This window comes from Delphinapterus leucas, chromosome 6 (assembly GCF_059928025.1).
Source record: "Delphinapterus leucas isolate spDelLeu-1000000601 "Yukka" chromosome 6, BTC_Dleu_Yukka2, whole genome shotgun sequence".
In the NCBI taxonomy this organism is placed as follows: Eukaryota; Metazoa; Chordata; class Mammalia; order Artiodactyla; family Monodontidae; genus Delphinapterus; species Delphinapterus leucas.
The window spans coordinates 124,943,822-124,970,398 of record NC_143134.1 but is presented as its reverse complement, the minus strand read 5'-3'; the positions used below and the strand labels follow the sequence as shown (position 1 = coordinate 124,970,398).

Below are 26,577 nucleotides of genomic sequence, written 5' to 3'. Positions count from 1 at the left end.
AGTTCTTTCGGTCTTTTAATAACAATTTATAATTTCACCTGTAAAAGTCTTGCATACTTTTTGTGGATTTATTTCTGGATAACATAGCTTTTGTTACTACTGTAAATGAAATCTTTCATTTTAATTGAATATTCTAATTGAATGATACTGTTATATAGAAAAGCTTTATTTTTCCTATGTTGACCTTGTGTTCAGCAACAATGAATTCTATTATTATTTCTAATTGATTCTCTTGAGTTTTCTGTGTAAATAATCACCCATTTGTAAATAATAACTATTTTGTCTCTTCCTTTCCAGTCCTTCTGCCTCTTTCTTTTTCTTATTACATTGACTTCAACTGCCTAAATACTAGATATCCTTGGTTATGCTTTCAATCTGTATTAGTCTGGGTTCTCCAGCAAAACAGAACCAAGGGGAGATGTCTGGGTATATCTTGTGGTCATGGAGAATAAGTCCCAAGACCCACAGCTGACAAGGAGAGACAATGGTGTAAGTTTCAGCCCAACTCTGAGTCAAAAGACAAGAGAAGACGGATGTCCCAGCTCAAAGATGGTCGGGCAGCGAGAGTGGACTCTCCCTTAACTCAGCCCTTTTATTCTACTCAGGCCTTCGGTGGACTGGGTGCGGCTTCCACGTCTGCTTTCTCAGTCCACCAGTTCAAATGCTGTCTCATCCAGAAACACCTTCATAGACACACCCAGAAATAATGCTTAATCTAGGCACCCCATGGTCCAGTCAAGTTGACATAAAATTAACCACCAACAATCTTTTATCTGTGATGTTAGCTACGGTCTTTGTGAAATAATAGCTTTATTGAGATATAATTAACATACCATATAATTCAGTCATTTAAAGTGTATAATTCAATGGTTTTTAGTATATTCACAAATATGTGCAACCATTACCACAGTCAATTTTAGAACTGAATTTAGAATTCAGAATTTAGAATTTTATTTCCATCTCTTCAAAAAAGAAACCTGGGCTTCCCTGGTGGCACAGTGGTTGAGAGTCCGCCTGCCGACGCAGGGGACACGGGTTCGTGCCCCGGTCCGGGAAGATCCCACATGCCGCGGAGCGGCTGGGCCCGGGAGCCATGGCCGCTGAGCCTGTGTGTCCGGAGCCTGTGCTCCGCAACGGGAGAGGCCACAACGGTGAGAGGCCCGCGTACCGCAAAAAAAATAGCTATCACCCAACTAGCTGTGGGTTTGTTTTGGGTTTTTTTTTTTTTTTTTTTTGAGTCCTCAGTATTTTAAGTTCTTTGTATAACATGTTTTTCATCATAATATCAATATTCTATCTTTCTAAATCTATTGATATGCTTATTTTTCTCTTTTAAACTGTAGAGATCAGGAAATTACATTGACAAATTATTGTATTACTGAGATAAGCACAGTTTAGCCATGAGGTTCTATTTTGTACACAATTGGATTTGATTTTTGAATATTCTATTTCAGACTATTTGCATCTACCTTCACTGAGCGAACACTTAGAGTGCCTGCCTGCTGTGCATCAGGCAATCTTCAGGCACTTGAGATCCTCAGTAGACAAAACAAAGCCCCTGCCTCACAGATCTGTGGAAGGAGAGAGCTCTCTGAAATGGAGCCAGGAGGCCTGGATGGAATCTGACCTTTTGACCACTTAATGTCCTAATGCAGGCCTCCAGAACATCTGTCAGAAACTCAAGACACTTACCAGACACCTACCCTAAAATGCCTGGTGACAGCCATCCTTGAAGGACACACATTTCCCTTCTTGTGTCAGAGCACAGTCTCGTGGCTTTTGTCTTACAAGGCCCCGACTCTTTCTCTTCCCCAGGACACTCTTTTTATTTGAGCCAAATCTGTGTCTCTTGAATTGCAGTTCTTAAGACCCCAAAACACTTCTTATTTGCAGCCTCCTGCAGTTTTTTTGGTTGACAGAGCTCACACTCTGTCTGCATTTTGCTTTCCTTACACTGTCTTTGCCGGGCTGTGGGGTCAAGGTTGTCCTAGCCCCATGAAATGGTTTCTTCCCTTCTCTGGAAGTGTCTGAGTCCATTATCATCTGTTCCTTAAAGGCGTGACAAAACTCACCTTATAACTCCCCGAGCCCTGGGCAGGAGGCAGGAAGGCAGGAAGAGAGCTTTGACTAGGGATTCCATTTCTCTAATGGTTATAAAATTATCCAGTTCTTTTTTCTTCTTGAGCTGATTTAAGTAACTGATGTTTTCCTATAGAAGTGCACATTTCATCTAAGTTTTCAAACCTATTGGCATAAAGTTGCCATAATATTCTTTTGGGATTTTAAAAATATCTCCCTTTTCTGTAGTTATACCTCCCTTTTAGGCTATACTTTCAAAAAACGTATTTTTTTATTGAAGTATAGTTGATGTACAATATTGTGTAAGCTCCAGGTGTACGATACAGTGATTCACAATTTTTAAAGGTTATATGCCATTTACAGTTATTAGAAAATATGTCTATATTCCCTATATTGTACAATATATCCTTGTAGCTTATTTTATATGTAATAGTTTGTACCTCTTACCCCTATATTGCTCCTCCCCTCTCCCCTTTCCCCACTGGTAACCACTCTTTTATTCTCTTTATCTGTGAGTCTGCTTCTTTTTCATTATATTCACTAGTTTGTTGCATTGGGCTATACTTTTTATTTGTGCTTTTTTTCTTGATCAGTCTTGCTATAAAGTTATCTACTTTATTAGCCTTATTGAGAACGAGGTTTTTAGGATTTTGTTATCTTGGTATTTTAGTTTTATGTTTCATTAATGTCTGCTCTTAGCATCATTTTTTCCTGCTTTCAATTTCTCTTTGGTTTACTCTAGTATTCTTTTTTCTAGATTTTTAAGATGAGCACTTATTTATTTTTAGTCATTCTCTTATTTTGATAATTGCTTTTAAGACTCTAAGTTTTCCTCTAAGTATTGCTTCAGACTCATCCTATGAGCTTTGCTAATTATTGTTCAGTCCTAAATATTCTGTACTGCCCACTGTGCTGTCTTCTTCAACCCAAACCCTCAGCTTTCAAATATGGGGAAGATCTTAAGTGACTGTTTACTAGTGCTTTCTATTTATTTAAGTAATATCAAGAATGTGCTGGACTTCCCTGGTGGTTCAGTGGTTCGGAATCTGCCTGCCAGTGCAGGGGACACGGGTTCGATCCCTGGTCCCGGAAGATCCCACATGCCGTGGAGCAACTAAGCCCGTGTGCCACAATTACTGAGCCTGCGCTCTAGAGCCTGCGAGCCACGACTACTGAAGCCCACGTGCCTAGAGCCTGTGCTCCGCAATGAGAAGCCTGCGCACCTTAACGAAGAGTAGCCCCTGCTCGCTGCAACTAGAGAAAGCCCGCGCACAGCAACAAAGAGCCAACGCAGCCAAAGAAAAATAAACAACATAAATAAATTTTAAAAAAAAAAGAATGTGTGCTGTAGGAGTGTGATTCTTTAATGCTTGTAGGAATTTCCGGAGTGACTTAACAAGTGATCAGTTTCTGTGAATGTTCCTTGTGCCCCAGATAATGACTATTTTATTCACTATCAATTGGCAAGTTCTGTATGTATCAGCCGATCGATCTGTGACTGCTGTGCTCATGAGTTCTTTTACATCCTGTCTAATCCCTTATCAGCTTCATCCTTCAGTCTGATAGAAACATAAGTCTCTTAAAAGAGGGTGGACTGTTGATTTCTCCTTGTAATTCTGTGGGGTTTTGCTTGGTATGTTTTTTGAGCCGTGCCGTTAGGCTGCATCTTCCTTTTATTGTTACGTAATGTACTTACTTATTTTTACTACAGCTTTTTTTCACCTTCTTTTTCACTTCTATTTTGGCTGATGTTAACATTACACCAGCTTTCTTTTGATTAAGGTCTACTTAGTTTATCTTTTTGTACCCATTTAATTTTAAATTATGTACTATTTCAAACATTCAGAAAGGTACAATGAATAATATTTAAAGCTCTGTGTACCCATTACCCAGCTTAAGAAATAAAACTTTAAAATGTAGCTGAAGTTCCCTCAATAGAAATCTCCAGTCTCATTCCTCCTCTCCCCAAGCCCACCTCACCCTGAATTTGGTGTTAAACATTCCCATGCAAGCTTTTACACCTGTACTTCCATATATACCATAAACTTGTTATGCAATGTGTTTTGAAACAAGATGTTTCCATCCTTATTAAATATTTAGTATCATATGCTAAACCATAATGGAAAAGAATGGAAAAAAGAATGTATATATATGTATAACTGAATCACTTTGTTGTACAGCAGAAATTAACACAACATTGTAAATCAACTATACTTCAATTTAAAAAATTAGTTAAATAGTATCATATGCCTTGTATTATTTCAGATCTTGCTTTTCTTTTTTTTTTTAGCTTAACATTGCTTGTGATCCATGTTAATATAGTTAATTCTAGGTCATTCACGGTCCTGCTGCACAGACGGAACACACCCTCCTTATCCACTCTCCTGATGATGAACGATCAAGAGGCTTCCAGCGTTTTGCCATCATACACGATGCTGCTGTGATGGTCTCGCAGGTCTCTCTCTGCGCATTAGGCCAGGGACCTTCCAGAGCACATACCCACAACGGCAACTGCTGTTGTGTGAGTTCCGGTGGGTTAGATACTGTGACATTACTTTCCAAAGTGGTTCTACCAACACACCAACAGCATAAAGGAATCCTCATTTCTCCACATCTTCTCTAAAACCTGAGACTGTTAGATTTCTTAATTTCAACTAAACTGACAGGTGGGTTTACTTTGCATTTCCTGACTATGAGTGAACAGATGATGGTCTTCACAGGTCCACTCGTCAGCCCAATTTCCTGTCCCGAGTTCCTTGCTTACACACTTTGCCCTTTCCTGCTGCATTATTTGTCTTTCCTTTTTGATTTGTGGAAGTCTTCGATTTATTCTGGTTATTGGTTATTTATTCTGGCTGTTGGTTATTAGCTAATGCTGTGGAAACATCTACTCCCAGCCTATGACTTGTTCGTTTGACCTTTTTATGGTGTCTTTTGATGCACAGAAATTTGTATTTCAATAGCCAAATTTGTCAAAGCTTTCCTTTATGATCTGTGCATTTCTACATCTTCCTTAAGAAGGCTTTCCCTGCTTTCAGTCAGTAACATTACTCTCCTGTATGTTCTAAAATTTCAGAGTTGCTCTTCACATTTACGTCTTAATTCGCCTGAACTGATATTCAAATCTGCTACAGGGTAGAAATCCAACTCCATGTTTTTGTCTATGGATAACCAAACTGTCCATCTGCAGTGACAACATGAGTGTTCTGTGTATATAAGTGTTTCATCTGTAAATAATGACATTTTTCTTTCTTCCTTGGCAATCCTGAGAAATGTTATTTCATTTTTTTCTTATTCTACTGCACTAAGACCACTGATACTAGCATAACCTGCTAAGGGTTTTTATTTGCAAGGAGTGTTGGGTTTTATCATGGGATTTTCTTTTAGAAAAAAAAATTCACGATGGACAGTTTCAAACATACAAAGTGCAGAGTGTAATATATCCCTACGTACTCATCACCCAGCTTCAACAATCAACACAATTTGTCAGTCTTGTTTCATCTGCCTCTCTCTCTGGTGCTTGGCTGTGCTTTTGCTAGAGTTCAAATGTTTTTTCTGATCATACGTGTTTTTTTTCCTTCTTTAATCTGTTAAGATGAATTACATTAATAGACCTTCTAATGTTAAATCATCTTGCGTTTCTAGGATAAATTCAAGTTGATCATAAAGATGATCTTTAAGTACATCCAGTACTTCCCTCAGGGTGTTTTGTCTCTCTGTGTGTGACAGTAATCTATATGTTCCTTCTCTTATATTGCCCTTGTCTAGTGTTTTCATATCAAGGTTATTCCAGTCTCATAAAAGGGTGGGTGTTTCCTCTTTAACTTCTCTGGAGTCGTCTGTATAAAATTGGAGTAACCTTTCTGAAATATGCAGCAGAATTCACTTGTAAACCTGTCAGCGTGTCTCCAGGGCAGGTAGATTTTTCAATTATTCAATTATTATTCAGAAATTATTCAGTTTCTGAAATAGCCCAGCTTTTCTGCTTCTCCTCGGGTTAATGCACCTTTTCTCCCCATTTATCCGCTTTCCTAAACGTATCCGTATCCGTGTCTGCAGCGCATTCAGCAGTTGGGTGTGACTCTCAGAATCTGTGTCTGGGTGTGTCTTTCTTCCACCTTGAATTGCGGCTCTCTGAGTGGGAATTCCAGGCCAACAGGGACCGTCCTCCAATATTTTAAAGTTGCTTTTCCCAGACCTTCTGGCATCATTGCCACGAGAGGCCTGCCATCAGACTGGCATTCTTTTGCAGGAAATCTGTCTTTCTATAACAGATTTTAAGATTTTCTCTGTATCAGGCTGTGTCCAGGTCTCAGCTCTTTCTGGAACATCGCTGGCACCCTCTCTCTCCACCTCTGAGCCGCAGCTGGCTCAGGTCCTCCACGTTCTTGAGAGGATCACGTCAGCGTACGGTTCAGCCTCCACTTTTTATTTAAACAGCTGTGTCTTTTACTTCTAGGAATGTTACTTAGTTATCTTTCGCATTAACCGGAGATCCTCAGTTCCGAGGTGGCTTTCTTCCGTAATTTTGTGCTGAGCTCTTCCTTCAGCCCTCTGAGGGTTAAAGGCACCTGCATTAGTGTGCTGCTTCAGTTTCTTAGGAGCGGCTCACCCTCCACCTGTGGGCGTGGTCGGGCAGCTTCCCCAGGAGCAGAGTTCAAGCTGTTCTCCCCCGGGTCACATGCCTCCCTGTGCCCTCTCCAACCCCATTCAGAAGCAGGGGCTCCAGCCTGGGTCTCAGGCCCTCGACCCAGCGTCATCTTGTGGGCGTCACAGGCCCGGCTGGGCCAACGGTCGGTCCTGGGCGTCCTCTCAGCCTCCTCCAGCCTCGACCACCCTCTCGGCCTCATTAAAGGGCTGGACGCTTCCCCAGCTCTGAGTCAGTCAAGCCATTGGCGATGCTTCTGATGGAGAAGGTGCGAAGGGTAGTACGCTGACGGGCAACCCAATCCTTAAAGCTCAGAGGAGGGCGAAGCCACAGGACCCGAAAGTGGGGTCGGACAAGAAACAGAACGATGACAGCCCGGGGTCTGGAGTCCTGCCAGGCCGGGAGCAGACGAGCCTCTGGGAAAAGAGCTGCTCTGCTCCGCCCAGGTCGGGAGGGGGGCTTGCGGGTGACATCACGAGACTGAGTCACTCTGTCAGCAAGCGTCTAGTGTGGTTCGAACGGTCGGCTGGAAAGACGCCTTCCTTTGAGAGAGGAGCCCCAAAGGTCCCCTCTACATACACTCATTGTGGCTGCAGTGCTGGCTGGGGGGCAGTGCCAGCGGCCCCAGAGGCCAGGAGCCAGGCAGGGCCCTGGCCAGAGCACCTGCAGCCTGTGGGCTTCCCTAAGTGCCATTGTGGGCACCCCCGCCGCCCCCGCCTGTCCTGCTTGGCCTCAGGTGTGGCGGAGGGCGCTCATGAGGCAGAGGGCTTTATCACATTGGTGAGGCCAGTTGTGGGGCACCCAGGGGCCACAGCTCTGTGAGGGGGACAGCGCTGAACCGGGAAAGTCCTCAAGAGGGAACCAAGGCTCAGCGTCCCCAGGGACTGCAGGCGGCATGTTTCCAGACACAAAGGGAAACAGGGGCCGCTGGGGCCAAGCCATTGGAGGGAGAAGCCCTGGGGAGTGCTTTCCACTCGACTCTCAATGGACGACGGCTGTGATCGGTTCCACGTCTCGGGGGCAGGGAGGTAAGTGGCGACCTGAAGCCAGGGCCTCCCAAGGTGTCCACCTGTTCCTCGGGCAGCTCCTTCCCGACCTGGTCCCAGCGCGGGGGACGCACGTCAGAGGCGGGAGGGGCTGACGGGGGAGGCAGGCTGCGTGCCCTGCACACCCAGCAGGGGGGCCCCACACGCCAGAAGTGAGCCAGGAGCAGGAGCCTTACCTGGAAGACCGTGAGGATGGCGGCGGGGAAGGTGTCGAAGTTGGTCGTCGGAGTCTCATCCTGAAAGTTGAACCTGAGAGGAACAAGGGTCTTGGACAGAGGCAGCTCCACTGGGCTGGACGGGCTGCGTCTGGTGCCAGCGGCCCCCCTCAGGACCCTCAGGGAGGGGGGCGGAGGACGCACCCGGGGCGGCACCGTCCCCTCCGAGCGCCGTGTCCGGGGCCCGGCCTCACTTACTGTCCCCCGAAGAGCTGCATGCCCAGCAGGGCGAAGACCACGATGAAGAGGAAGAGCAGGAAGAGCAGGCTGATGATCGACTTCATGGAGTTGAGCAGCGACACCACCAGGTTCCGCAGGGAGCTCCAGTACCTGCGGGGAGAGGCCTGGTCCGAGCGCCTGGACGCCCGGACACGGACGCACGTGCCTGCGGCTTCCGGCGCCTGCTGGCCTGAGGGCCCACGCTCGGTGTGTGGAGAGTACTTTCTCCAGGGGTCCAGACCACCTGTCTGGACCGCGCCCGTCCCCCTGCCCACAGGGACAGCAGACGCCGAGGGTCCAGCGCTGAGCTCACGATCGCCTCCTACACCTGCTCCCCAGTCTCCCCACCCCCACGACCACGCCCGCCTTCGCCCCTCAACCCCCTCAGGCCAACTCGCGGGAAGCGAGGGCCACGGCCACACAGGAGAAGGGGCTGCACTGGAGCATCTAGCAGCCACCCTCAGCACGTGGGTCCCCGCGCAAAGAGCCTCCACTGAGCAGGCCGGGCACGGGGTGCAGACGTTGACCCCAGCGGCCCCTCCCAGAGGGCCAGGGCCACACAGTGCGGAGCAGCCCTCCAGCCTCGACTCCCTTCCACCCCACCCCTCCAACGCTCCTGGGGGTCTGAGACTCTGTCCCTCTCATTCAGCTGGCCCCCCCTGGCTCACAGGCCCCCTGAGGTCTGCCCACGGTCTAGCTGCTGCTGGCTCGCTGGGTGATGAGTCCCCTCCAGCTGCGACCCCCAGGAGAGCCCAGGCGGACGTACCACGTGCCTCTGTGCCTTTCCACTTGCTGTCCTCTGCCCTGGACTAGGGCATCTGCCTGGGGCATCCCTGGGCCCTTGTCCCCAAGGCTGCTTCACAGAGGCCCACCATCCTCCTCAGGCTCTCTGACTAGGTAGGTGAGAGTTAACAGGAGATGGGCTGGAAGACTCCAAACAGCCTTGTCGTGGGATGGGCGGGGTGTAGGTCAGCCCACGTCAGGACAGGGGCCACCCACTTTCCAGGAGGAAATGGAGCTGCTAAGATGCCAGGCCCACGACCAAGGAGAGGGCAGCACCGGCCGTCACCTCCTGAAGCCCCTTCTCCCGCAGAAGCAGCAGAGCACGGAGGGTAGGCAGCACAGGGCACCCAGCAGCCTTTGTGGGCCAAGCCGGCCGAACTCCTGTCAAAGCTCCTCCACGGTTAAACTGTCCTGACCTCGAATGGCCTCAGGTTTGGATTTAAAACAGAATAGAAAGACCAGGAGGCTGTGTCGGTCACTGCAGCGGGGGCCTGGAGCCCAAGCCACCTGCGCAGGCTCGGTCTGGACTGTCCCACAGTCGTCATGACCCGGGCCACCAGGGACACTGTGCGGAGGCCGGTGCCAGGCAAGTGCGGGCCACGCGCTCCAGCCGCTCGCGGGGTGGGAGCCTCAGAGCCTCGGGGTGGCTTGGGTACCACTGTGGAGTCCTACGGCCATGGCCGTTGGGGTGAGGGCAGCTCTGCTGCTGCCGAGACAGCTGTGGACAAGGGCAGCCCCCCTTCCCAGCACTGCTGATCTGGCAGAGACGGGGGAGGTTTGGCCTGCATCGCATTCTGGCCTGGGCCTCAGCCTCCTTGTGGGCAAAAGGAAGAGGCCTGCTTCCAGGCTGTGAGGAGCCAAGTGGAATGAAACTGAATACATGGTCAGGGCCCCGTCCTGTCACCGAGGACAGGCCAGGCAGCGTCGGCCCCGAGTGGAAAAGGCAGGCCTGGGAGTTCAGGTCAGAAGGTCAGAGTCCCGTCGGGGCCAGGACGGGAGCAGGGCTGCAGGGTAGGTGAGCAGACTTAGGGGCGGGACGATGGGAAAACATCCATCTGATAACCTGTTTTCTCCATCAACTATGGAGCAGAGTCATCCTTTGAGGTTGAAAGGTGGGCTTGCTGAGTTCAAGAGAGGAGACAGGGTGAAACCGTGGGGAACGAGCTAACGAAAGAACCAGAAGTGCTGGGGCAGTGCTGAGGCTGGACATGGCACTGCAGGTAGACGGGCTCCCAGGGCCGACACGAAGTCCTGTGGGCTGTGGCCCTCGCTCGCATGGGCTGCTTTGTGACTGCATTCTGTTTTTAACCAGTTAAAACCCACAGAAAGAGATTTCAGGCCGCTGAGGGCAAGACCCATACCGTCCGTCCCCAGGAGCGGCACCTGTGTTGGCTTGGCTCCCAGGCTGCCTGCGCCCCCGCCCCCCAAAGCGCACGGATGACATACTTCGTGACTTTGAAGATTCTCAGCAGCCGGAGTGCCCGCAGCACACTGATCCCAAAGGAGGTTCCTGGCTTGATGGCCGCCCAGACCACTTCGAAGATGCTCCCCACAATGACCTGCAACGGAGATGGGGTCAGCCTGGGGCGCGTGTGCGGCTGCTTCTCTCCGTAAGCATCTGCCCCGCCCACCCCATCCGCAGCTCAAGCCACAGAAGGCAACAGGAGGCACAGGCCTCACACTGAGCCCCCGCCGCCTCCGGGAGCTGCAGACGGTGTCCGCCCTTCCCCCACCCAGACACACCAGGAGGACACAGAACAGGGGCGAGTGGGGCTGCAGCTTTCCCGGCAGATCCTAAGGCCTCCTCGTCTGATGCCTCCCCTGTGCTCCATCACAGCCTGGTGACCCTCTGGGGCCGGCAAACCGCCTCCGGCAGCTTTGACTGTTACGCTGCTCTCACACAGACCAGCAGACTCTGCTTCCTTGTAACATTCCCTTTCTGGTCCTGCCACCTCTGAGATGCTCCAGTTCATAACTGCATCTTGTCTTCTTCCGAACAGCGGGAGCCAGCAAGTACCACCAAGGATAGATGGGGGCAAGCCTGCCCCTTGTTTCACCAACAGTCATCCCGGGCGCCGTCCACGTTGGTGGACCGGGACTTGCGGGCAAGAGGCCTGCCCCTCCTTCCAGCCACTCCTCAGCATCAGTGTCTCACGTGAGGGACTCAGAAAGGACAGAGCAGCAGGGCTGAAGCACAGCAGACCCCTCACCCAACGGCACCCAAACAGAATTCCCTCCCTGGGCACTGCACCTCACGGGGCACACCCGGGCTTGCGGTCAGCATGAGCGCTCGTGTGCTCTTCGTGCGTGTGGCTAATTCTCACTCCTTCTAAGCTGGCTTCTGCAGCTGGTGTGGAGAACTCCACTGCCGAACATCAATCTCGTAAATTCCCTTTTGCTTCGCTGGGCTCACACATCACCCAAGGTTTCAGTCACTTCCACCCATTTCATACCAGCTGCAAACAGGATCAGCTCGACATCAACATCCTCACCAAGCCTGACCAACAGTGACTATGCCAGGGCAGCGGTCCCTGCAGGTTAGCGCTGCTCCACGACCCTGCGTGTCTGGTCTGCTGGCTGCACCAGCTCCGCATCGCCCCAAATGCGTTTCCGCCCTGGACGCAAGCACAGCATTCAGGGGTCAGACCTGCTCGCAGCTGCTGCACCCACTACGACCCTAGCAGGGCAGCGAATGGAGCGAGCTTGCCGCGTCTGTCCTTGGTCCCCCGAAAATCACCACCAGTTCGTCTCAGCATCACACAGCACCCAGATCGTGCCCGGGGCTGAAGACTGCTGTTTTCTGAATCTACGTTCTTCTCACTGTCACTCTTCCAACATGTCTCCTATTACCCATTAATCCTCAGAATTTGCTCACATTGGTTCACAATGTAGGTGGCCTCTCAAGACGGCCCCCATGATCCCCACTGCTTCGGGTTCACCCCCTTGTACACCCCTGTCCCCTGGAGGGTGGGCTGGACCTAGTGACTCACTTCCAGCAAACAGAACACAACAAACGTGACAGGCTGGCACCTCTGAGAACAGTTACAAGAAGCCTGAGGCTTTGGCCTTCGTGCTCTCGGCCCTCTCTTGGGCCACGGCTGCCGTGTTGTGAGGACACTGGGGCAGCCTGTGCAGAGGCCCACGTGACCAGGCCCGAGCCTGCCAGCAGCCGCCAGAGTGAGGCCGGAGGATGAGGTCTGTCAACAGTCACGAGCACAAGCTTGGAAGGGAGCTCTCCAGCCCAGCGGAGGCTGCAAGGACTGAACCTCGGGAGGGACCTGAGAGTCACAGCCTGACTGCTCCCCCACCAGAATGAGAGGACATGTGCTGCCTTAAGCCACTAAGCCCTGGAGTAACTTGTTACCCAGAAGGAAAGACCAATACCGACTTCGGAAGCAGGAGTGCCGTGCTGCTAAACTAAGGTCCCCAGGCGCGGGGCGGCTCTGGAGTTGGGGAGCGGCCCCAAGCAGCACAGCGGCGATGGCCTGAGACGCCCTGAACACACTCTTCCGAGGACTCTGGACGCTGAAGGTGCCACCCGTGAGGCCTGCAGGAGAGTGAGGGGGCACAGGAAACTAAGGAGGAGAGTGGGCAGAGAGCCACGCTGCAGCCGCAGGGGCAGCGGGAGACGTACCTCCTGCGCTGGGGCGCTGGCGGAGGCGCCATCCAAGCAGAGTGCACGTGGCACTGCTGCCTGGCGTCTCCTGCTGCTCGCGGCCCAAGGCGGGAGGAGGGCGGGAACTGAGGAAGCGCTGCTAAGTGAAGAGAAGCCACAACTCGCTAGTTTGGGAGATGCTCAGCCTCTCCAGAGACCAAATAAGGCCAACGTTAAGAAATGCCATGGTCAAAAAAAAAAAAGAAATGGCACGGTCTAAAAATGAAGCCAAGGGCACAACGGGGGCTGGTATGGAAGATCCCAAAAGATCAAAGGCGGGGCCTCAGAGCATATTCAGCCGCTTTCCGGCCCTTCAAGGGATGTAGGGTGAGCCTCGCAAATGGGCCTCACGAAGCAGTAAGTCCTCCAGGACGTGGAAGGGTGTTGACCTTGGTCATCTCAGCAGCCGCTCAGTCCGAGAAGGGCTCATCTCTAAGAGAGCTGTGGGCACGGCTTCCGTCCAATGGACTGAACTCTGGGAAGACTCACAACACACTCACAATGCTCTTAAAAGGCTTACATGCACAAAAATATCACCAGCTTGGGTTGAAATGCAAAAACCAAAATGAGGCCTTTGGATCCCACAATTCTACTAAGCAGGAAGCAGGCCAAGAAGACCTCAGCTGGAAACGTTCCCTACCTTCCACGGAAAGCAGAGGGGACTCGAACGTTCCCTACCTTCCACGGAAAGGGGAGGGGACTCGAACGTTCCCTACCTTCCACGGAAAGGGGAGGGGACTCGAACGTTCCCTACCTTCCACGGAAAGGGGAGGGGACTCGAACGTTCCCTACCTTCCACGGAAAGGGGAGGGGACTCGAACGTTCCCTACCTTCCACGGAAAGGGGAGGGGACTCGAACGTTCCCTACCTTCCACGGAAAGCGGAGGGGACTCGAACGTTCCCTACCTTCCACGGAAAGCGGAGGGGACTCGAACGTTCCCTACCTTCCACGGAAAGGGGAGGGGACTCGAACGTTCCCTACCTTCCACGGAAAGCGGAGGGGACTCGAACGTTCCCTACCTTCCACGGAAAGGGGAGGGGACTCGAACGTTCACTACCTTCCACGGAAAGGAGAGGGGACTCGAACGTTCACTACCTTCCACGGAAAGGAGAGGGGACTCGAACGTTCACTACCTTCCACGGAAAGGAGAGGGGACTCGAACGTTCACTACCTTCCACGGAAAGGGGAGGGGACTCGAACGTTCACTACCTTCCACGAAACGGAAGGGGACTCGAACGTTCACTACCTTCCACGGAAAGGGAAGGGGACTCAAATGTTCACTACCTTCCACGGAAAGGAGAGGGGACTCGGGTAAAACCAAGAGCCCAAGGGCTCCCAGGCCCCAGAACGAGTCAGGGCTTTCCCAACACGTGCTGGCTGCAGTCCAGCCGGCCCTCCTGTGCATCCCACTGGCCCCGTTTTGAACGGGAAGGTCTAAAGCAGCTACCCCTGCCCGTCCCACCGCTCTATGCTGGGTGTGGGCGTGGATAGCTCGTCTCTCTCAGTTCACGGCTCTAAGATTGAAAGAAACTGTAGGAGCCTCAACCAGACCTGGGTCCGATTTGGATGACGAGATTCGGGGCGCTGAGCTGATGCTGTGATGGGATGCGTCTGGGGAACTGGGAGTGGAGGTGAGTGTATCTTACACTGGGAAGAATCTGGATCAGTGGACTGTGGTAGTCAGCCTCCGGGACGGCCCCCAAGGACCCCTGCCTCCTGGTGTTCGCATCCCTGGGTAACATTCTCCCCATGAAAAGCAGGCGGGCCCGGCGACTCCTTCCTGACAAATGTTAATACAATAGCAAGGCTGACGGCTGTCTCTCCTGAGACTGGTTTAGCCTCTGTCAGGTACTCACATCACGAGCTGCCACACGGTGAGGACACGCAAGCAGCCTGTGGAGAGGCCACGGGACCGGGAAGCGAGGCCAGTCACCAACCACGAGCGAGTCCGATCAACAGCCTGTGAGGAGCCTGAACGCAACCCTCCAGTCCTGATCAAGCCTTGGGATGACTGCGTCCCCGGCCTCAGCTGGGCTGTAAACGCATGAGAGATCCCAGGCCACAGGCACCCTGTAAAGCCACGCCTGGATTCCTGACCCTTAGAAACTGAGATAATAGGTGCTTGTTTTAAGCTGCTAAGTTTTGGAAAACTTTGTTGGCTTGTGTGCAAATTATTCCCCTGCCCTGGGGCCTAGCTGGTTCCCAGACACCGTCACTCTGAAGTCTCCTCCCCTCTTTGGGTCCCCTCTGCCTATGCGCACCACAGCTCTCTTTGTAACCAAGAAGGCAAAGGAGTAGAAGAGTTGGCTTCCCCACAACCATCTATGAAAATCGCAGGTGCCCACATGTCCCAGAGAGCACCTGGGCAGCCACCACCTTCCCCCGCCCAGAGCTCAGGCAGCATGGCGGGTGTACGACGCCCACCCCGGGCTCCAGCACTGACTCCCCCGCACACTAGCTGGGCAGTCCTGGGCCCATCACACAATGTCTCCAGTTATTCATGTATGAAGTGAGTCGTCGTGAAGATCTGACAAAGTCGTAGACACTGTCTGTCAGCTGCACTGCAGCGCAGAGAGGAAAAGGTAAAGTTAAACTGCATCCCAAATCGAAGCTTTCCTTCGACCTAGGGCCAGCCTCCCCCCTGGCTTCCGAGAAGTCTGCAGAGGTGCAAGGCCTCCTCGGGCTGTGGCACGGCCGCTTCTCACTCAGAGCCTCCACCAGGTCAGAACTCAGCCTCTGGACAGGTGTCAACAGCACCCCATCCCCAGGCTCTGGGCTCAACACAGGGAGCCTCAGAAACACCTGCCTTCCAGGCCTCCCTCACCTGCAGAGGCTGGTGAAGGGACCTAGGCCCACTGCTCCCCTCCGGCCTCCCCAGGAAGCGCTGCTGCATGTGCCCAGGACCAGACCCACAGGAATGATGGGGGTCAGGACCACAGCCCCCTCGAGCCTCCACGGGACAGCAGACATTTAGAAGATCGCACACCAGGTGCGGAGGAGGTCACAGAGCCTTAAGCTGATCTTGAGACTCTACAGACAGGGCCAGGGAGGGAAGGAGGCTGCCCATGGCCAGCACCCGCACCAGTCAGGGCCTGACAAGGACAGGCCTCCCCTGCCTGCCAGCAGCCTTTCTGACCCACAGGGGATCACAGTCCCCCAGCCCCCGGGCTCTGCTCCACAGGCCCCAGCTCACACTGGGTACGGCATCGTGGGAGGGGTGCGTGTGCTCTCCGGCCAGGACACCGCGGACCCGTCTGGACCCCCAGCAGGCGTCCCTGACGAGGTGGCTCACTCACCCCAAAATCGAAGCAGTTGAAGGAGGACCGGAAGTAGCTCCTGGGCCCCAGGCCATACATCTTCAGGGACATCTCTGTGAGGAAGAGACCCAGGAAAACAAACTCTGCAAAGTCTAGGAGAAGCCGGAGAAGAGGGGGATTAGCTCGCGTCTCCTCCCACCTGGCTCCAGCCCAGACAGGAGGACACTAGACCTCTGGGCCGACCCAGGGTGGGGCTTCCAGGCCTGGCCGGTGGCCCCTGAGCTCCAACCTCAGCCCAGGACAGAACAGCCCGCGAACAGACAGGGAGTGTCTCAGAGAGGTGCTCCTTCCACCTTGAAAGCTGAGTGCCCAGTGCCTTGGGACACAGAGGCAGCCTCCCAGGACTGGGCTCAAGAGTGAGTTCTGGGTCAAGGGCCCAAATCTCCCAGAGGAGGACCCAGGCGTCAGGCAGAGGGCGCCCAACCCCCGTGGAAGAGATGGACGGCCTTGAGCCTGTCCTTCTGCCGTCAGTCTCATCCCGCGCTCCGTGCACTGACGGCAGCTGGAATCCCTCAGCCACCCGGCCAGAACCCCCGTCCCTCTGCGAGGACCTCCTGACCCCCTTGGATGCACAGCAGCACCGTGTTGGGTTTTAACCATGTTTGCAGGCTCGCCCCCCTAAAGGCGAGTGTCCCTACCACCTGACACCCCCAGGCCCCCGCAGTACGAGTCTCCCAGGAGGCACCCATGCTTGCTGGGGGCCTTGGGGAGTCATACAGAGACCCCTGTGGGTGGGGTGCCTTCCGCTTCCCGCAGGCTGGGCCGGGCAGGCAGCAGTGGTGAGCAGGGCCTGCCTCAGCCCAGGGATCCCGCCACGGCAGTGCTGACCCGGCTGACAGGACTGAAGGGAGGCTGCACTGGACCTGCTGCGAATCCAGCGCACACAGACACTACCCCTAACCCAGCCTGAGCAGAAGGCAGGGTCAGAGCAAGAGGAAACAGTCCAAAAGCGGTACGAGGCCACAGACCGCAGGAGACGCAGCCGAGCTCGGCCACTGACGGGCCGCCAAACCAGGAATGCCAGACGTCAGAACAAGGTCACTGGCTTTGACCCTCATCCCAAAGCTGGAATCCACCTATCATTTCAGACAGTGAGCCTCTGACCCCAGGGCACGGGAGCCAGGGAAGCAGTTCAGCACCAAGGGCAGAGCCCACCATGCAGGGCCAGGGACCGAGGGGTCCAGTCACCAGGCAGTTGCCCACCCAGCCTCCCCAGGGCCTCTGGCATCCAGGCTGGTTGGGAGACTGGACCTCAAGCAGCTCATGCTAAAACAGATGGTAGAAGAGGGGGCCACACACTTCCTGCCCTCCCTGCACACCCCGAAATCTACTCTACCCCACAGCTCTCCACCAAGTGCTGCACAGAGGCAGCGGCCTCATTGGGCAGGTCTGTGGCAGCCGAGGCCCTGTACAAGCAGAGACATCAGTTCCACAGCCCACTGGGCACCGTGCCTCACAGACACACACGTGATGGTCCATACGGCCCTGGAAGGCCTCGGGCAGGGGACCGGAGTACGTGGACAACCAGCTCCTGCCTGGCCTCTGAAACCAGTCAAAACCACCACCAGGGCACCCGAGCCGAGCACGGGACGAGTAATGAGACGGCAAAGCAGCCCTCCTGGAGAGACCGCAGGAAAGCGGTGACTGAGTGCCTTCGGAACACAAGCCCCGTGGCCCCGGCCCCTCAGGACCCCACGAGAGGAGCTCAGGTCCCGGGAGGAGAGACCATGGAGGTGGGCACCCCAGCCACACACACGGCAGACCTTGGAGCTGACACTGCCTGGGTGTCCACATTGCTCCCAGGAGACCAAAGCGGGAGCCCTGTGCATGAACGAGCACAGGAACCGCCAAAGGGGAGGCTTTCAGAGAAAGGGGACACCCGGAGCGGAGCCCCCGGCACCCTGCCTGCTCCTTCTCTCTCCCAAGGAGGAGACCCTCAGCTTCACGTGCTCAGCCTCCCCTCAAAGGCCGAGAAACGGTGCTCACGCATTCATCCCTAAAGCATTCATTCGACTAGCAGGCCCTGGCGCTACTCTGAGCTGGCCCAGGAGACAGCTGACCCCTCTCCCCAGAAGATCACAGGCTAGGGGAGCGGAGCAGGTAGGTTAAACAGTGTCTGCATTATAACAAGAGGAGAGCGTGCTGTGGGGGGACAGAGGGACAGAGGGGAGGGTGGTCAGGTCCATTCCGTGAGGCCTGGGGGTTCACGGGATGACAGCACCCACTCCCATCCCTCCTTCACCATCCAAGCCTCAGTCTCGGGGTCCTTGGCGGGCAGACAGTGAGGTGCACAGTACCCGCGCTCTGCGGGGCAGCCAGCCTCAGGCCAGAGTCCCATGGCGAGCTCTGATGAAGCTGGTCCAGAAGGGGAGTCCCCACCTCCGCGTCTGCCTCCTGCAAGGCCTGCCCTCCCTTGCTGGGTCAGCCTGTCCCAGCTCCAGCCCAGCTGTCAAGGGCACTGAGCAGAGGTGTCCAGAGGCAGCACAGACCCACCCCTCCCTCCAGCCACTTTCCCTGGGGAATATGCTGATGAGCTCGGGGGTCTCCAGAAAACCACAGAGGAGGCAAGGCAGTGAGGGGGCAGATTCCCCGCCAGGGATACCTACGGCCTGGCCCAGCACCTGGACACTTCCAGCCTCGTGCTCCTGCATGTCAGACGAGCGACCAGGCCACGCGGCTCACCCCCAGCCCGCTCAGCTGGTAAATGCCCAGGAAACAAGGAGAAACCACAAGACTGACTGGGCGCCACCGGCTTCTTCCGAGGGAAGAAAAGGCCTGGTTAGGAGGCCCCAGGGAGCAGCCGCACCATCCGCCGAGGTAGGAGGAAGCCCTGGCTCCCCAGGCCCTACCCAGCCCCCAAGGGCGGGGAGACTGCAGCCTGAGGACTCAAGGCAGACACTGAATTCGGTCCCAAACCACGTCCCAAGCCACCAAACCACGGGTCCAGGACACATGATTCAGGGGCCAGGGCACCGGTTCCACGTGCACCCTCTGTTCCGTAACCCGCCCTCTCCCGGGGAGCCAGCCTGGCTGCTAGAAGCTCCCTGGGCTCCTCTTGCTTCTGCTTTCTCTTTGCCCTTTCCCATTATACCAGCAAAGATTTCAATCGAAGTTTGGGAAACAGCAGCCTGGAGTCCCACCCCCAACACAGGCCTCCCCACCCACGCTTTCAAGCGGCCCGTGGAGCCGTCTGTCCACCGCCCACAAGAACCCTTCAGCAGCTTCCCAGGCTCCCAGTTGGAGCTGCCCAGGCTCAGTGTGGCTGGCCCGTCAGGGGCCAGAACTGGGAGCCAGGAGGGTTCTTCTCTGGAGAATGGCTCTCTTGGCCACCTAGGTGACTGCAGGCGCACAGGGCTCCGAGCAGAGAGGGAGGCGCTTGTGGGGACCCAGAACAGGCTGTTTCCAGATCAGCCGCAGACACGAGCAGGGTGAAGGTGGCTGACCCTGGGGAAGGGGAAGGAGGGAGCACTGACCGCAGGACAGAAGTCCTTCGTGCAGTGTCTTCGGAGCTCTTGTGAGGCAAGACAACAAAGCAAGACCTTCAGTTGCACGTGCCCTGCAGGGCCCTTGGGTGTGAAGGGTCAGCCTGGTCCCTGGGGGGGACCTCAGCTCTTTGCCTCCTTGGAACTGTAGCCAGGGCCGGACAGGTCATGACCCAGAGCCCCTGGCCTGGCCTGAGGCTCATGGACACAGGCTTGCAAGGCATCCCTGGTCATGGACACACCCAGATTCAACCAACCAAGAAGACAAGCAGAAACAAGCAGAAGAGCCCGGGGAGGCCCCTGGGAGCCAGGACTCTCTCTCCTCAGGAGCCCAGGGCAGATGGCTCCCTCGTTCCCTGGGTCTAAAGCCCTTGCGGCGGAGGACACATGACCCCGGTGCCCCAGACCCCTCACTCACTCATTTCCCACTACCCTGATGGGTGGGGGAGTCTAACCAGATCAGCCAGGCTCCCTGGAAGCAGGGCCCAGGTTGTTGGGGAGCCCTGGGATGGGGAGCCCAGGCCTGGGGCACAGCCAGGCCCCCAGCAGAGGCCCCTGGAGCACTTTAGTCAGCACAGGGGTCCTGCCCAGGGTATCCCAAAGCAACAGGTTGTGGACCGGAAGCGTTTCAGAAGAGGTTGGCGGAGGCGGGGCGGGGGCAGGGGCGGGGGCAGGGGCGGGTCCGGGCCCGGCTACGTACACAGCGCCGTGGTGAGCCGCTGGGGCTGGTTGTAGTGCACCATGGCCACGCACAGCGTGTTCAGGGCCACCACGCACAGCACCACCCAGTAGAAGCTCTGCGCCTTCACCAGACGCCGGATGAAGAACCGGAACATCTTCTCCTTCCTGCGGAAGTACGACGAGCTCTCCGTCTTCCCGCTCTTGAGGCTGGCTCGGGCAAAGGGGGACCCTGCGGGAACAGGGGCTCGCTGAGGATGTGGGGGACAGGTGGGCCCCAGGACACGTTCGCCCTCCGCCGCTGTGAGCCCCGCGGATGCGTCCTCGAGGACGTGCATCCCCCACCCCACAAGGACGCTTGCCCCCAGCCCTGGCTCAGCTCGAGGCCCCAGTTTCCATCACAGGCACCAAGTGTGTCAGACCCGTTACCGACATTGTGCTAATGACCCGTGTCCCCTGCAGTGGGTCCTGACCCCACCCCCGCTTCACAAATGAGGGAACCCAGGGCCTCGGCTGTCTCCATGGCTGCTGGGCTCTGGGTGCGAGACCTGGAGTGGAACCGGCCTCTCGTCCCCAGCGCCCCCGGCCACCGTCCAGGAGGGCAGCCCCGATGCTCCCAGGCCATTCCAACTCCTCCGTGCGGCCTGGGGAGCCCAGCTGCTTCTGGCCCTCCCTCCCTCTGTAGCTCAGGGGTCAGCAGCCACTGACCACCTGCTTTTCAAGGAGTTTTACTGGAACACAGCCAAGCTCCTTTGCATCTGGCCCAGCTGCAGAGCTAAGTGTGGTCCACAGAGCCCCCAAAGCTCAGTCTCCAGAAACTTTGCCAAGGAAGCTGCTCCTCTGCCCCGACTCACCAGCCAAACCCACTGCCCCCACCGTCACTTCCATGCCTGCGGCACCTCTGCTCTGCCCCCACCGAGAAGCGCTGCGCTCACTGGCTCCTTCTCGGCTCCACGTCCCGGCGTCAATACCGCCCTTCTTTAGGCTCCGGCTAACAGGTCTCCAGCCCCCCAACAATCGCACCCTTATACAGCTGCACTGTGTCGGCTTGTCGGCCTGTTTCGTGCCCAACCCCCAGGCGACACTGAGCTCTGGGGGGACAGGGCCACCCTCTGCACCACCCAACCCCTCGCGCCACTTGACAAACGAGCGAGCAGACTTTGTGGGTGCTTGGAAGGTCTGAGTGCCTCCGAGTGTTCAAACCCAGCTGGCTCTGAACCCCTGGCCTGGCCGTCAGTCCCTGGGGAAGGAGCGTGTGAGTGTGTGTTCGGTGGTGGTGGGCGCATTCGCACAGGTTCGTGTGCGTGTCCACACCCAGACTCAACAGCACAACAAGAGCATTATCAGGCTGGTGTTCTCTTGGATTCACTAAGTGAAGACGGGCCAAGGCCTCTGGAGAGACCTGTCTACAGGCTGAGCAGCTGCGTCGGGCAGGGAGACGCTGTGCCCCAGACACAGGAGGGGCGGCCCCGAGGAGCATCCGCCAGTCCGCCGTGTGGCGGGGGGTGCGTGCAGGGCCCTAATGGGGAATTCCTGGCTCTAGACGCCACACCCCACCCACACCCACGGAAGACACTGCTCCGTCACAGCCTCTGGCTACGCCGGGACACAGCCTCCCAATCCACGGCCAGACACCAGCCAGTGCCGATTATTCGGGGCTGGCTCATTCAACGAAACCTCTTGGCCAGCCTTGCCAAGGGTTGCAAAATGCCAAGGCCACAGCCAGCTCCCTCCTCAAAGGCAGCCCTGGGGCACAGAAGAAAGACGGGCACCCAGTACAGATAAGACGAGGAGAAACCTCCACACAGGCAGAGCCATCACGGACCCACCCTGTGAACCCACAGGCTCAGAAACCCCAGACACAGCCATTTAGAAACAGAGTCACACACACGTGCTACACAGCATACCCGGACGCTGACCACGCCCCCAAAGACACTCAGATTCACACACGTGCTACACAGCATACCCGGACGCTGACCACGCCCCCAAAGACACTCAGATTCACACAGGCACACACCTGTGAACACACACAGGCCCGCTCTGGGGAGGGAGGTCAAGAGAACACTTGACTCAAGCAAACCACTTTGTGCATACCCATGGCCAGTGAGACAAGAAGCACATTCTCCACAGACACTCCCTGCTGGACAAGCCTCGTGAGGCCAGCCAAGCCCGGCCACGAGAAGGGCCTCAGGGCTGCTGCCCTCGCATAGCTGCCTGGCCACATCCGCCAGGGCCTTGGGGCCCCAGGGCGTTCCGGGCCTGGGTCCCAGCAAGCAGCTCCTGTGTGCTCACGTCAGCTCTCTTTTACGGTGCTCAAGGCAGTTCACAGTAAAAGTGAACACATGTCACACCCAGAATCGTAGCTTTGGGGGAACAGGAGGCACCGGGACTCTTTTTGGCTTTGTGCAGTTTTCAGGGTTAACTCAATCGGCATATATTCTTTATGACAAAAAGGCTTATTTCAAGAAAAATACGTATCTTCAAGCTCAAGCTAGGGGGCAATCGAGAATGAAATGGACTATGGATGACAACAGAATTGAGCACTGGTTAGGACAACGCGGGTGCCCACAAACACCTGGGTGTCTTCGCGCTGTGCCCAGACAGGGGCTCGTTAGTCAATATAACGCCTACGCCCGTCCTGCTTAGTGCCCAACCTTCAAGAACCGCCCTGAGCGGGGCACAGAAACGCAGGGTGGCCGCGACCTGCCCCTGCCCCCACAACCCTGCCAGGTCACAGGTCAGAGATCATAGGTGACAGGCAGGAAGTGCAAGTCCCCTTCCGGCTTAGTGGCTGCCTCTGCGGGCCTGGGGGTGGGGGGGGGCGGCGGAAGTGACGTGGGCTGAACACCAGGCATGTGGACGTGAGCCCCGTCTGCCCACCAGGCACGTGGCTGGTACACCCTCGCGGCTAGAGAGTCCCTACTGGAGACAGGTCCAGGGTCACATGTGCCCCACAGGGTCTCGGGGTTAAAGGAAACCATGCAGGCCAGCCCACTGGGCCCCGACCCGCAGCCAGCAGGGGGCGGGGAGCGGGGGGCACCCCGGAGGTGCCAGACCCCACGTCCAGACCCGTGGGAACCACCAGGTGCCAAGCCTGAGGGCCCCCGAGTGCAAGGAGACCCCTGGGCTCTGCCGGGGCCATGGTGGAAAGTCTACAGGGTCCCAGGATCTGGCACAGCACGAAACCAACGAAAATAAAACTGAGAGAGAAAATAAAATTCCCTCCCAAAATCATTCAGCAGCTGAAAGAAGTTCAGTCTTAAAACCCCCAAACTAGTAGCCTCAAAAATGCAGCAAAGCAATCTTAAATAAACACAGGAAACGTAAGGAGAAAGAAATCATGAGGAAAAGGACGAGAGACACAAAGGAGCAAAGTAAGATACACATGAAGTAACAGGGACTCCAGGACTAAAAGGAACAAGGAAAGGAGACTGAGTAACTGAACAACGGGAGAAAACATCCCTCACGTAGGAAGACCTGAGCCTGCAGCTGAGGCCCACTGGGCTCCTGACCCCAGGCAAAGGGAGTTACAGGCGACACCTTGTCTGTGCCAGGAAACGAGAGGACAGGGCAGTGACACCCACAGAACAAGAGACAATGGCCACAGCAGCAAAAGCTCCCTCATCCTGAGAACCATGGAGGACACCTGAGTATGACCGGAAACAGCCAGTCCCCCACCTACACACCCGTCTAAGGGGGCAATAAGGAATGACAGAGCAGGGCTGAGACAAAGCAAACCGCTGTGTGGTGCGCAGCGACCGCAAGGTGAGAACCTCTACGTGACCGACCGCAAGGTGAGAACCTCTACGTGACCGTGCGTGTGATGGAAAGGCTAAGTCAGGATTTCTGCGCCCGGGGCAAACACAGGGACTAACAACAGCGGAGAACTAAATCCCCCAAACAACTCAAACCAGGAGTGGGGAGCGAGGAGGGCAAATACTGCAAAGGTCACATCTTATGGGTTGTGGGTAAGGGCAGAGAGATGGGAAATAGGGCGATCTCGTTATGGAAATAATGCATCTTGGTGGTAAAGAGGGTAGAGGAATATACTAAAATAGCAAAGAAAATGTTTCTAATTCTGGGAGCAGGGAAGGGAAGGTAACCATTTGTGGAACAGAAATGGGAGGGATCAGAAATGAGCAAAGGAGGAGAGGGTGATAAACGGCAACCTGATCAAAGCAGCAAAGCTGGGGAAAACAGAGACCACAGTATGAAATATCGACACCAAATGTGAAGGAATGAGGAAGGAGAAAGTCACGGATGTCAACCCTTACACTGAACGGAGACAGACTGGATCCCTCCGTTAGGGACAGAGACCGTAAGACTGGGTTAAGAGAAAAAAAAAAAGCAGACCCCAGCTAAATACTGCATGTAAGAAGAACACTTAAAATGCTTAAAATGATGAAGAAGAGTTGAAAATGAAAGGGAAAGCAAAGATAACCAAGCAATGCAAGCTAAAAACCAAAACCAATGGTAGTAACAGAAAGTATGACATTTGCTGTCAGACAAGGAATTGTCCAGTGGAGGAACTAAACGGATAAAGAAGGTATTGTGTGATGATGAAAAGCATAATTTACAAAGAAGATGTAACCGTCATAAACTCCACATCTACCAAAGCATATAGTGGCTAAATACATAAACAAAAGCCATGAGAAATACAGGAGGAAGCATCAAGGAAATGCAAATCGAAACCGTAATGATTTATCACCTCGCACTTGTCAGGATGGCGATTTCCAAAAAAGACAAAAGGCAAGTGCTGGCGAGGATGTGGAGCAATTGGAACCCTCGTGCACTGTCGGTGGGAATGCAAACTGGTGTAGCCGCTGTGGAGAGCAGTATGGAGGGTCCTCAAAAAAGTTAAAAATAAAACTACCTGATGATCCAGCAATCCTACTACTGGAAAGAGAGAGAGAGAGAGAGAGAGAGAGAGAGATCTCCAAAATAATTGAAGTCAGAATCTTGACGAGATCTGAGCTCTCCATGTTCGCTGCAGCACTATTCAGAATAGATAAGATGTGGAAACAACCTAAATGTCCACTGACAGATGAATGGATGGAGAAAATGTGGTCTATACACACCACAGAATACTACTCAGCCTTAAAAAAGAAGGAGATTCTGCAACAGGCACCAGCACGGACGGACCTTGAGGATGTCACGCTAAGTGAAACAAGCCACCTTCAGAAAGACAAACACTTCATGGCTGATTACACGCACATAAGGTGTCTAAAATAATGAAATTCATGAAACCAAAGACCAGGACGGTGGTGACCAGGGGCCGCTGGGCGGGGATGGCGAGCTGTGATGAACAGGAACGGAGTTTCAGTGAAGCAGGATGAACAAGCCCCGGAGACCTGCTGCCCAGCAGCACAGCACCTGCCATCAACAGTGATCCATTGCACACTTGGAATTGGAGAGGATGGATCTCATGATATCATGATGTGTTCCTACCACACACACACACAATTTTAAGGAAAAAAAAATACAAGAGAAACTTATTGATAAAAAAATAAAATGAAGTGGGAACATTCGAAACACGTCTTTCAGAGCTGAACAGACCTAGTGATAAAACACAAAGACCTAAAGAACTGGAGAACACAATCAATAAATTTGACTTTAAGAGATACCCATACAACCAGACAACTCTCCAAAACAGAGCATACACTTTCCGTCAGTGAAACTTTTTAAAATCAGTCGTGAACTTAGAGTTTGGAAATTTCTAAACTTACAGATTTACTGGCCACATTTCCCAATCAGTATCTGATAAAATTAGATATAATAAAAACATACTTATAAATTAAGAAGCACACTCGCAGATAACCTTTGCCTCAAGAGGAAAGTAAAGAAATTGTTATCTGGAAACCAGTACAGAGGGGGGGACTTCACAGCAAAGCTTTGTGCAGAGGAAAATATACAGCCTTAAGTGCTTTTGCTGTTAAAGAAGAAAAAAGAACAAGTTACACATTTTCAGAAGTTAGAAAAAAAATAATAAAATAAATCAAAATAATGTTAAAAGATAAACCTAATAAAGGTTAAAAATAATAAAACTGAAAACAAAAAATAGAAGAAAAGAAATCTACAATCTGGTTATTTTAAATGATCATTAATACAGACTAACCTCATATGATCCTAATTCAGAAAATAGAAAGCAAAGGTCAACATACTAACAACTGGAAAAGAGCAAAACCAAACTCAACACACTGTAGTCAGCCTCAGAGCTTTACATAGCTTCTGCAGCCTGAACGGCAGAGCCCAACACAAAAAGCGCCCGCCTGACGCCCCACCGCATCTCCAACATGCGTTCAAACCCAGCACTTCTGAACCGGATTCTGGACATCGTTCCCCAGAACGCACGTGTCCCAGGTCCCGTCCTCCCAGGGAGGGCTACTCTGGGGACACTTCCTGCAGAGCTGTCCTTGATGTCTCTCTCTTTCTCTCACACCCACGTCCGACCGGT

General features: G+C 54.0%; 1 protein-coding gene across 4 annotated transcripts in view; it reads right to left on the bottom strand.

Moving 5' to 3' along the window:
- CACNA1B (calcium voltage-gated channel subunit alpha1 B) overlaps positions 1-26,577 on the bottom strand; it is a 191,510-nt gene that overhangs the window by 100,882 nt on the left and 64,051 nt on the right. For all 4 annotated transcript variants that reach the window (XM_089914093.1, XM_089914095.1, XM_089914094.1 and 1 more), the window contains exons 11-15: positions 20,146-20,355; positions 15,943-16,055; positions 10,437-10,549; positions 8,187-8,318; positions 7,950-8,022 (exon numbers count right to left, since the gene is read on the bottom strand). In XM_089914093.1, the coding sequence (XP_089770219.1) occupies positions 7,950-8,022; positions 8,187-8,318; positions 10,437-10,549; positions 15,943-16,055; positions 20,146-20,355 (641 nt within the window). The remainder of the gene's footprint in view (positions 1-7,949; positions 8,023-8,186; positions 8,319-10,436; positions 10,550-15,942; positions 16,056-20,145; positions 20,356-26,577) is intronic.